Below are 12,400 nucleotides of genomic sequence, written 5' to 3'. Positions count from 1 at the left end.
ACTACGCTTGTCCGCCCTATTCTGGAGTATTGCTGTCCGGTGTGGGATCCGCATCAGATGGAAGACATCGAAAAAGTTCAAAGAAGGGCAGCTCGTTTTGTATTATCGAGAAATAGGGGAGCTAGTGCCACAGACATGATACGTGAATTGGAGTGGCAATCATTAAAACAAAGGCGATTTTCGTTGCGACGGGATCTTCTCATGGAATTCCAATTGCAAAAACATTCTGTGGGCACCCACCTACACATGGAGAAATGACCATCACAATAAAAAAAAGAGAAGTCACGCACAGAAAATTTTAGTTGTAGGTATTGGCGTTTTGGTATCGTCACCTGTAGTTGACCTATATAGGTCAAGGGAAGTGTCCGATTCCTGCATATTTTTGTTGGTGTAGCGGAATGTCGCAATTTTTTCGTTTTTGATCGTCATTTTTTTTGGACCGTGGTGTGTGCTTTTTATTTATTTTTTACTATTATATTTAGCTTGTCCTCACCTTAGAACCCCCAATTTCCCGCGGTTGTCCCGTTAGTTTGATTGTATTTTAGGGGGAGATGTTGTTGTCTTATTTATAATTATTTTCGTGATTGTTGCCGTGTGTATGTAGTGACGTCATAAGCGTCATATTGGATACGCTTAGTATAGACATTACCGCCATATTGATTACGTCATGGGTTAAAGCAATGGCTGGGAACAGACACTTCTGTAATCCCCAAATTTCTTCACAGAACCAGACAGCGCAAAAAAAAAAAACTTTTTAGTAGTTATTAGTTCGAATATGTGTGCGTAGAGAATACTTCAAAAGGTGAATATGTTCATTCATTTCATGAAGAATCTAGCAACAGTGTACAAACCGTGGATGCTGTTAGCACACACTACACCTAATGTAAAAGAATATAATGATAACACTTGCGTTAAATCATTTATTACGTGCTTCTGTGTGTACATCTTTTCCTGAGAAACTTCAGTTCTATCGCGCTAAGACACGTACTGTGCTAAAGGATGGTATCTTGAAAATCAAAATTCGTTTCGCCCGCTATTGAAACCAAAACATCATTCTTATTGGCTACAAAAGTCAGCTGTCCGTCATTTTCACCTGTCACAGCTGGCCGAGACGTTACCAACATGCGCCGCCAGAGATCACTGAAATTCGAATGCGAGCACCATGTGTCAACTGAGATTTCACGGAAGAGTTCTGTAGCTAAGAATCTGTTTACTGTCTAGCAGAGTGCGTATTTTCTGCGCGTTTGAGTTGGTTATCTTAGTTACTAATTTCTGGGCAAAAGTATAGAATAGGACCAGTGGCGTACTTACGTGTTTCGTGTAGGAATGTTGTCTCGCATGCCACGAGGTAAACTGGAACAAAAGAATGTGTATCAGCTGTCTGTGTTTCTGAATTCTGTATAATAAGCGCATAGTGTAAACGCAGTTAACTACTCCTGTATATATCTATGTACTTCTCCCCCGCTGATTCGAAAGACGCATAGCAGAAAGATGACCTGAACTGTTCCTCGGAACGTTCACGCTTTAAATGGTTAGTTGTATCGTAACGACAATTATCGTAATCCTTATTTATTTGAGCTATGTGATCAGATATTACACAGTGTGCTACAAATGCCGGGCAAAATGTGCTAGTATTTTCATAGTGCATTTGCTTCCCTGAATAGTTCATGTGTTGCAGTTAATCACAACCAGCGCACTCATTGAACTACAGTGACACAGTAAATAAGACTTCACGTCTTTCCAAAATTACAAATTGTCATCTATAGCCTCTATATTGTACTTGTGGAGAACTTATTGGACAGCTTAAGGTCATTCTGGAATGCTCCAATTGAACAAAATTATATTTGGCGTGTATTACTTGCAGGTTAATTATAGTGTAATGTGAATTTTATTATTTTTCTTTAGCTAGCATTCGGTTAGCACTATGTGGTTCTTTTTAAAATAATTTTAATTCCTCAGAATATACAAGAGTTACATTTAGATGCACTTTTCTTTCCAACTGATACACAGTGAGGAGATCCTCTAGGACGTAGAACATGTCAGAGAACAACAACTCACAATAAATATTTCCAAAATAGGACCAAATATGCTAATGTACCTTCCACAGATCCCACATGAAATTGCTCTTATGGATTTGGAATCGGTCGAGAAAAATTCTTAAGCATATTTACGTGTAAAAGGATATAAAACTTTTCGCCAAATGTTAAAATTTCAATACACTTGAAGAGTGTGATAATTCTTATGCTATTGTAGCCACACATCATCAAATTAAAAAAATAAATAAACAATTTTATAGTGTGTATTTACAATGATAGCATTACTGCACAAAATTTGTATAGAAGTCGGACTGTATGCAGTATTGACATACGCTATAAATAATAATACACCCATCAACCGTTCTGCTAAGAAATTCATCAAGCAAGAAATTGTTAGAATCTTCAGCTTTATGAAAATGGTTTTTGTGAGTCTCGAGGTTTGCTTCAATTTAAAATCCTTGTGGCTGTCTCCTGGATTCTAAAACTGCCAATGGCAGCTGGAGAATTACTGCAGAATATCACACCATATCTCAGATGATTGTGTATGTTTGCATAATATGTACTTAGCTAGGAATTAATTTCCCTAGCTTTCACTTTTCATAGAAAACATTGTATATAATAATATGCAAAATGTGTTGTGTATAAAAACTGCATAGGCAAATTTGGTATCGGAAAAAAGTCATAGAACAATATATCAATATTACACTAATCTGTGTGTAGGTTGTATGAGACTCCTGCGGGCATCTCACAAATGTGAAGCTTTAAGAGCTAACTAAAATAGGGTATCTTGTATTATTCCAGATCTTTAAACTGAAAATGTGTTAGAAGGATCCTATGTTCGTCAAAATACTACTACTTGTTTATTTTATATTCACTGGATTTAGATTTATTTGACTTAAGATGCATACTGTTGTTCTTGTCACTATCTCCTGCTGGTATAAATGTTATTTTAATGAATGTTGTTATCTGCAAATTTTTGTTGCTTGTTGGGTTCTCACGGTGTGAAACTCTTATGACCTAAGTTTGGAACATGCAGTTCTTCACTGAATAAGTTAAATGAGAGAAAGAAATTGTATTCCTTAAGGCAGGTTCTTCAAAAAAATATTTATTTTTAAAGTGAACATGGGTACTAATAGTGAGCATTTATTAAGAAAAATCATTTCAAGAGGAATATGTAAACTCAGTTTAGCAGAGTAGATTAGTTGTGTTCAAATTGTACCACATTTGTACATGATGTGAAAGACAGTCAAACAATTTAAAATCATAGATGGTAAAATAGTCTATGTTAAACTGAGAGAAAGTCCAAGTCCTTAATAGCTGTTTGTGTTGTTCCCTGTATGATGACTGGTTTTATAGCCAGGAGGTGTATCTTCAGGTCATATAAAAGTAATACTTCATATGCTATGATTTCCAAGGTGCAGGTGTGTATAAAAACATGTCACTCCTTGGCAAAACCATGAATGAACCAGCAAATGGGCATCTGATCCAAACCATGCTTGATCAGTAAAACATCACCAATACTCTGCAGTTGTGCATGGAACAGATGCCCACCTGCTGGTTCATCCATTGTTTTACTGAGGAGTGATATATTTTTATGCACAGTTGCACCTTGGAAGTCATGGCATGTGAAGTATTAGTTTTATACTGCCATTTATTTTGTAATGATATTTTTCATTGATGACTTTTGAAGTATTTTCTTTTTGCTTCTTTATGTTGCCTAATATGCAATATAATACTGTATCTTCTGTCATCCATAAAATTCCATTCTGTGTATTTTGTGACTTTCCCCCAAGACATCTTAGCCAGTTTTGTTATTTTCTGTGCTGCTGTGTGTGGTCATTTCCTTTCATCTCTCTGTTTCATTCTGTTTTTGAATGATTCTCTCCATGCATTATTCTTCTTCTTGACTGCTTCGCATTCTATCACCCATAGCTTTTTTGTCTTGATTGTTTCTTCTACTGCCTTGACTAAGGCCTGTTTTAATCTCATCCATTCTTCCTCCACATCTTTCCACTCATCTTTAGGAAGCTGTGTTCTGATTTTTCCTTATATATGCCATGGGTTTCTCAATATTTAATTGTCTAGTATTTTATGTTTGCTGTCTTTTTCCCCCATATTTATTATTTCCGAAGTTCCTCAATGCCCCTACAAATAGTCTGTGGTCACTGTTGACACGAATACTTGGTATCACTTTCACTTCCATTGGGTGGCTTCAAATTATTACTAGATTGTCTGTTATGGATTTCTGTTGCAAATTCCTACTGTATTCAGTAAACTCGTGACTATCTCTTTTTTGATACCATCCAGTAGCAATGACCCATTTATTTCTCAGACCTCACCTTCATCTTTTTTGTGATCTTCCCTAAGGCTTCCTACAACTGTTTTATATCCTTTTCTATCACTCCAAACTCTAGCATTTAAGTCTCCTCTAATCCCAGTCATGTTAGATGTTACAGCCTCCTTGACTTTAACCACTGTTATTACGACACCATTTCTTCTTTTTTCTCTTCCTGGCCACCACATTTTGTATTCTTTTTCCATTCCCCTTTATCTTACTTCACTTAGTACCATTATCAGTATGTCCCTCTCTGCCATAATCCATGTGATTTCCTGAATTCTTGCATAATTTTCTAAGAATACAGGATTAGTCCCATTTCTTATCATTTTTCTTCAGATACATCAATCTTAGTAGTAAAGGAGTTTTGCTATTTGGGGAGCAAAATAACTGATTATGGTCGAAGTAGAGAGGATATAAAATGTAGGCTGGCAATGGCAAGGAAAGCGTTTCTGAAGAAGAGAAATTTGTTAACATCCAGTATTGATTTAAGTGTCAGGAAGTCATTTCTGAAAGTATTCGTGTGGAGTGTAGCCATGTATGGAAGTGAAACATGGACGATAAATAGTTTGGACAAGAAGAGAATAGAAGCTTTCGAAATGTGGTGCTACAGAAGAATGCTGAAGATTAGATGGGTAGATCACATAACTAATGAGGAAGTATTGAATAGGATTGGGGAGAAGAGAAGTTTGTGGCACAACTTGACCAGAAGAAGGGATCGGTTGGTAGGACATGTTCTGAGGCATCAAGGGATCACCAATTTAGTATTGGAGGGCAGCGTGGAGGGTAAAAATCGTAGAGGGAGACCAAGAGATGAATACACTAAGCAGATTCAGAAGGATGTAGGTTGCAATAGGTACTGGGAGATGAAAAAGCTTGCACAGGATAGAGTAGCATGGAGAGCTGCATCAAACCAGTCTCAGGACTGAAGACCACAACAACAACAACAACATCAATCTTCCATCACAGCCATGTTTGCTGTTATACGTGACAGGTATGCTCAAAGTCTTTGGCACTTTTGATATTGGATTTGATCTGAAGCTTGTTTGATTTTTGAAAGCGGTGATGGTACCACTGGCTTTCTAGACCTATTGTTGATCTCTGTGTTAATATTTTGTTGTGCACTAGTTGCCCAGTGCCTGACGTATTTCCTCATGTGAGTGACATCTGTGGTTTACCCGTCAGTTCTCAGGAGGTTGGCTGCAGTGGTTTCCCACTGGGCAATGGGATCACCTCATCTCTGTGCCATAATTTGGAGATCTATTAGTCATGTACACAGGGTGTTCCAAAAAGGACTTAAAAATTTAAAAATTCATATAAATTTATTGAAAGAAGATATAGAGCTGGGTTTAGTGTTATTTTGTAGGGAAACACCTAAAGTTTTTTTTTACCGTAAACTAAAGATGTATGTGGCTTCCATTGGTTATCCTGCACACATCCCATCGGAAGTCAGTCTTTCCAAACTCGCTGTTGCATTGCAGGTGTAACTTGCTCGGTGGCAGTGTAAATTCTTGTCTAAGTTCAGGTAGTGAAGCTGGCACCAGAGGTACAAACATGATATTGGTGATGAAACCCTATTAAAAAAAAAAAAAAAAAAAAAAAAAAACGAGTGGTGTAAGGTCTGGGGAACAGGGGGGCCGTGCGATTGGCACATCACAGCCAATCCACTGACCTGGAAAGCAGTCACTGAGAAAATTCTGTACATCAGCCAGGTAGTGGCGTGGTGCGCCTTCAAGTATCCAGGTACAGTATCCCGTTGATGGTGCTTGGATGACCTGATGATTTCCCATGTCTTACTGAGTACTCTGTTTCTACAAAACATTTATGCCACTCATAAATTGTAGGCCTACTAGGAAGATCTTTAGCATACCTGGTACAGAAATTACGCTGAAATTTTGTCGTTTACTTCGATTCTTCAAACCAAAACACACGCCTAGCACACTCGGGTCCAGTGAAGGCAGCCATCTTTAATGCAACTGCCACTAACAACCTTGTGGTGTGATTCGGTACTAGCGAACTATGTGAGACAAAACTTGATGTATTTCCCTACAAATCGACACTACAATCATTTCTGTAGGTAGTATGAATTAATTTATATGATTTTTCAAAGTTGTAAAGTCCTTTCTGAAACACCCTATACTTGTACTGCTGTGGTGGCTCATGGCTTTGTGTTTATCCTAGCTGTCCTAATCTGTTCACTATACTGTCTATAGAAGTTCACAAATTTAGATGTACTTCTGCGCAACATCAAATAATTTACCTTGTTACTCTCACATTGGCAATTTCTGTTGTTTCAGGTTGCCAAGATGTAATATCTTTCGTTACACATATATATATATGAAGACAATTGCATGGTATCTTAAATTTTCTGTTTTGTTTATTGGTGTTATGCAGTAGTAGTAACAATCCCTTTATACCTGCTATTTCTTGTCATAGTTTTAACACGTCCTTTCCAGTTGCAGTTTATTTTGGGTAAGAAAGAAACCAATGAATTTCTCTTGTGAGAGACGCTGAAATGTTTATATGAATTGATGTGGTGATTTTTTTACTTCTGTGCACCAGTTGGTAAAACTGGAACTCTTATAGGACCACTTTATTGTCTGCCTGTTAATAACCCTTTTTCTCAGGAACAGGTAGATGCATCTAGTTGAAATTTGTCACATACTAAGTCCTACAGTCCATTGCTGGTATCAGAAGTTTATCCTTCAAATTTAATACAATCAAAAGGTATGGCTAGTTATGTTACTTGTTTCAGTGCTCACAGGCTCACTCAGCAAAACCTGCAGGGTGCTTCCGGGTGACCTAAAATGCTGATATTTGGCAAGAAGCGAGGTTCACAATAGAAGCAAAGGAAAAAACCCAGAAATGGTTTATTTGTAAATATATTGTACAAAAAATATTTTTTGTCATTTGTTATTCAACTGTCTGTCATGTTAAGGCCCCTTTTTCTCAGAAATGGGTAGACATATATCTTGCCTGTATCGATAAAAGGCAAAAATTGTTGAGATACTAGATTCCTGGGATGGGTGTACTTTCTATGTAAATAATTAAGTTTGTACAATACCCTTCACCCTTCGTGCACAAGTGCTACACACACACACACACACACACACACACACACACACACTCTCTCTCTCTCTCTCTCTCTCTCTCTCTCTCTCTCTCTCTACCCGTTTTTTTAATTATATATTTTAAGTTACAAGAAGTAAAATACTTATTACTTTGATAAGTTGCAAATTGCAAACTTCAGAACTGTCCCCATCATTCCTATTTCTTTTCTGTAACTAACTTTAAAGACCTGTGTCTTCAGATTCTAGAAAAAATTATCTTTAAGCTTACATATCAGTGAAGGGGTGGGGCTGCATGAAATATTTCGTGAGAAAAAACTATACGTATTACAATGACATTAAACATTTCCTCTTTTTTTTTTTTTTTTTTTTTTTTTGACACAATGTTTTAAAGACTCCTTTTCCTTTGTTCCATAGAATTCTCAGAGATGTGAAGACGATACATAATCTGTTCTTGAGTATACTGCTAAAGTTAACCATTTCAGTTGATTACAGTAATAACTATAAATAAAGACAAACAGCTTTTGTTATAATACTACTGGCCATTAAAATTGCTACACCAAGAAGAAATGCAGATGATACACGGGTATTCATTGGACAAATATATTATACAACAACTGACATGTGATTACATTTTCACACAATTTGGGTGCATAGATCTTGAGAAATCAGTACCCAGAACAACCACCACTGGCCGTAATAACGGCCTTGATACGCCTGGGCATTGAGTCAAACAGAGCTCGGATGGTGTATACAGGTACAGCTGCCCATGCAGCTTCAACACAACACCACAGTTAATCAAGAGTAGTGACTGGCACATTGTGACGAGCCAGTTGTTCGGCCACCATTGACCAGACGTTTTCAATAGGTGAGAGATCTGGAGAATGTGCTGGCCTGTGCAACAGCCGAACATTTTCTGTATCCAGAAAGGCCCATACAGGACCTGCAACATGCCGTCGTGCATTATCCTGCTCAAATGTAGGGTTTCGCAGGGATCGAATGAAGGGTGGAGCCATGGGTCGTAACACATCTGAAATGTAACGTCCACTGTTCAAAATGCCGTCAATGCGAACAAGAGGTGACCAAGACGTGTAACCAATGGCACCCATACAGTCACGCCGGGTGATATGCCAGTATGGCGATGACGAATGCATGCTTCCAATGTGCCTTCACCGCGAAGTCCCCAAACACGGATGCGACCATCATGATGCTGTAAACAGAACCTGGATTCATCTGAAAAAATGACATTTTGCCATTCGTGCGCCCAGGTTCATCGTTAAGTACACCATCACAGGCACTCCTGTCTGTGATGCAGCGTCAAGGTTAACCGCAGTCATAGTCTCAGAGCTGATAGTCCATACTGCTGCAAACGTCGCCGAACTGTTCGTGCAGATGGTTGTTGTCTCACAAATGTCCCCATCTGTTGACTCAGGGATCGAGACGTGGCTGCATGATCCATTACAGCCATGCGGATAAGATGCCTGTTATCTCGATTGCTAGCGATACGATGCCGTTGTGATCCAGCACAGCGTTCCGTATTACCCTCCTGAACCCACCGATTCCATATTCTGGTAACAGTCATTGGATCTCTATCAACGCGAGCAGCAATGTCGCGATACGATAAACCGCAATCGCGATAGGCTACAGTCCGACCTTTATCAAAGTCGGAAACGTGATGGTACGCATTTCTCCTCTTTACAAGAGGCATCACAACAACGTTTCACCAGGCAATGCTGGTCAACTGCTGTTTGTGTATGAGAAATCGGTTGGAAACTTTCCTCATGTCAGCACGTTGTAGGTGTTGCCACTGGCGCCAACCTTGTGTGAATGCTCTGAATAGCTAATCATTTGCATATCACAGCATCTTCTTCCTGTCTGTTAAATTTCGCATCTGTAACGCGTCATCTTCATGGTGTAGCAGTTTTAATGGCCAGTAGTGTATTTAGAAGTGGTTGCTGTGCTCTGTATATATTTTTAAAAATCTGCAGTTTTGCATCTTACATTATTAACAAAACTTGCGTCTATTATTAAATTTATGATTGTGTAGGTTTATCAAGTGAAAATTTTGACTGGATTGAGTATTTCTTGATAGAGGACAGAGCATGTGATCTTAGATGGAGAGTAAAAGTAACTGGGTGTGCCCCAAGGAAGCATGTTGCTACCCTTAATTAATTACCATGCAGACAATGTTAATAGTAACCGCGGTGTTTTCATGGGTGATGCTGTTACTTGTGGTGAAGTACTGGCTGAAAAAGCTGCACAAATATTCAGTTAGATCTTGATAAGCTTTGAAAATTATGCAAAGGTTGACCAGTTGCTTTAAATGTTCAGAAATGTAAAATTGCACACTCCACAAAATGAGGAAACATAGTATCATATGACTACAGTATCAATAGAGTCACAATTGGAATCTGTCCACTCTTACAAATATGTGGGTATAACAATTTGTAGAGATATGAAATGCAACAGTCACATAGGTTAAAATGTAGGTAAAACAGATATCAGACATTGGTTTATTGAAAAAATACTGGAAAAATGAAATCCATCTAGAAAGAAAATCTCTTGCAAATCACATGTGTGACCCATTCTAAAATGCTGCTCAAGTGCCTGGGATTTGAACCAGCCAAGATTACCGGGCAATATTGAAAGAGTACAAAGAAGGGCAGTACAAATGGCCACAGGTTTGCTTGACCCATGGGAGAGTGTCACAAAGGTTGTGAAAAAACTCGCTTGGCAGCACTTGAAGATAGATACAAACTACCCCAACAAAGTGAGTCTACAATAGTAATGTAGGTTAAATACCATCTTCAGTGACTGTAATGGTGCTGCCCTTACAACACTGTTAGCTGGAAGTGTGTGGCAGAACATCCATAGGATGACCATTGCTAAGCCAGTGTATTCATTAATAGTTTTGCTGACTGTTCTAAGTATTTGTAAGGCTTATGCCCAATGCACCAGTCCTCCACAGTCCTGATCATCTGACCAATATATGATGTGCCACAGCTGCAAGGAACACAATAGATACTTGCCTTATGCAAACAAAGATCATTATTTAGAGAACCCAAAAGGGCACTAGTCATAGATGGTGGTTGAACAACACATTTAACATCATCTTTCTGCAGAATATGACCAATCCTGGGGGATACCCTCCACCATGTACTATACGGTGGTTTGCTGATTATGTGTTCATTTAGATCTACCATATTCCTTGTAGTTGTGGCATGTCATATTTGGTCAGATCATTAGGACCATAAAGGATGATTATTGATCAGAAGTGTCACTCACTCTTAAACAGCGGAACAAATCTGCTATTTCAGAACACTGCCTTGCCACCAGTCATCCTACAGAATACATACCTACCATCTTTAGTTCTAAGTGTGACTAAAGCAAAGAGTCCAGGAGTAGTAACAGATGAAAATGTAAACTGGGTCGAGAAAGCAACTGCAGTGTGGAAGAGGACATCAGGATCTCTCCATTCCCCTCAAAAATCTAAAAAGCTCTTCCCTCTTGATCTGAAAAAGAAACTTCTGCAAATACTTACACTTCCAATCACTGACTACAGTGATGACGTCCTGCAAAGTCATTCACAGAGAAGCTGACAGTGCCTGAAACTGCTTATGAATGCCCGTGTTCAGTGTAAATGTTGTGTTCAACTCTTTCATTATATTTCACTATCATATGCACAGGAGTTCTGGCAATGTGCAGCCAAGTGCAGAGATTTCCATACACTCTGTCTTCTGTACTGTCTTATCAACATACACTGTCCCTCACATATTTCCTTGACCTTAATGCTCTTGTCTGAACAACATGCCAGAAACACCCATTCTCATCAGGGCTAAATCCTTTCTGTCCCACTCCATCAATGAGCCATTTTCTCCTCAAAGTCCTTTTCAGTAGCAGGAACCTGTCCCTGGAATAACTCCCTCATTATATTAGAGAACTGAATAACATTTCCAGTTTCAAAAGACAGTTAATGACATATCTACTGAAGCAATAATAATGACTGTCTTTATCTCTGTATGCACATGTTACCCCTTTACTTCCTTGTTTCCAACCAGATCCTCATTTCCCAGTGTTTTTAGCTGGTGACATCTTCTTAAATTTCCCTTCGCTGGAACTCAATATATCAGAAAATGTGTATTTTGTACATCTGTAAATAGTTTTTATATCCGCCATTAATTGTTGTTGTTGCTGTTGTTGTTGTAGTTATCATCATCATCATCATCATCATCGTTTGTGGTAGCAGCAGCAACAGCATAGAAATATTGCCAGTACTACTGTAACTTTATTAGTTCTTAGTCATTATTATTTATTTACATTGCCTCTACAGACACTCAAGACAGTTCATTATATTGGTCATATTAAAACTATCATTATTTCTTACATAACTATGATGTAAAAAAAATGGAATGTATTTAGGAGAGGATGGGAAGGTCCTAATCTAGCCAAGTTAAAAAATAAAAAAAATGTAACACAGATATCCTGGCAATTACTTCCAGCTATTGGGATAGAGTTATTAAGTAAGCAGAGTTGATGCTACCTCACACATTGGTTGTTAGTATTCACTACCGATAACTTCAGATGTTGATCATGTTTGTTGTGTGATGACATTAGTATTTATGGTGTGCATGTTGCCTTTCATCATATGGTCTGCGTACATGGATTTTAAATTTACTTGCACAGTGCCCTCTCATTACATTGGTGTCTTGAAAATGACAGGGTGTGCATCTGTTGACATTTTGGTGTTTGTTGAAGATGTCACCTGGCTGAATTCTCGAGAGTTATTTGAACATTTTATACAGAGGAAGAAACTTGTTTTGAGGTTCAAACAAATTACGAGAATTCAGCCAGGTAATATTAACAGCGACCGCCGATATTTCGGCATTTTCAAGGCAAACTGCAACAGACAGAGACAATGTACAGGCAAATTTAAAACCTCCCTCACATTGTTTTGAGGTGTA

At 38.3% G+C, this 12,400-nt stretch overlaps 1 protein-coding gene across 3 annotated transcripts in view; it reads left to right on the top strand.

Moving 5' to 3' along the window:
* Window positions 1-1,392: 1,392 nt before the first annotated feature.
* Window positions 1,393-12,400, top strand: part of LOC124551104 (zinc finger protein 239-like) — a 67,118-nt gene continuing 56,110 nt past the window's right edge. For all 3 annotated transcript variants that reach the window (XM_047126038.1, XM_047126037.1, XM_047126039.1), the window contains exon 1: window positions 1,393-1,531. In XM_047126038.1, the coding sequence (XP_046981994.1) occupies window positions 1,529-1,531 (3 nt within the window). In that variant the 5' untranslated portion in view covers window positions 1,393-1,528. The remainder of the gene's footprint in view (window positions 1,532-12,400) is intronic.

This window comes from Schistocerca americana, chromosome 9 (genome assembly GCF_021461395.2).
Source record: "Schistocerca americana isolate TAMUIC-IGC-003095 chromosome 9, iqSchAmer2.1, whole genome shotgun sequence".
NCBI lineage: Eukaryota > Metazoa > Arthropoda > Insecta > Orthoptera > Acrididae > Schistocerca > Schistocerca americana.
Note: the sequence above shows the minus strand (reverse complement) of the source record. Positions and strands in the feature narration are given on the sequence as shown.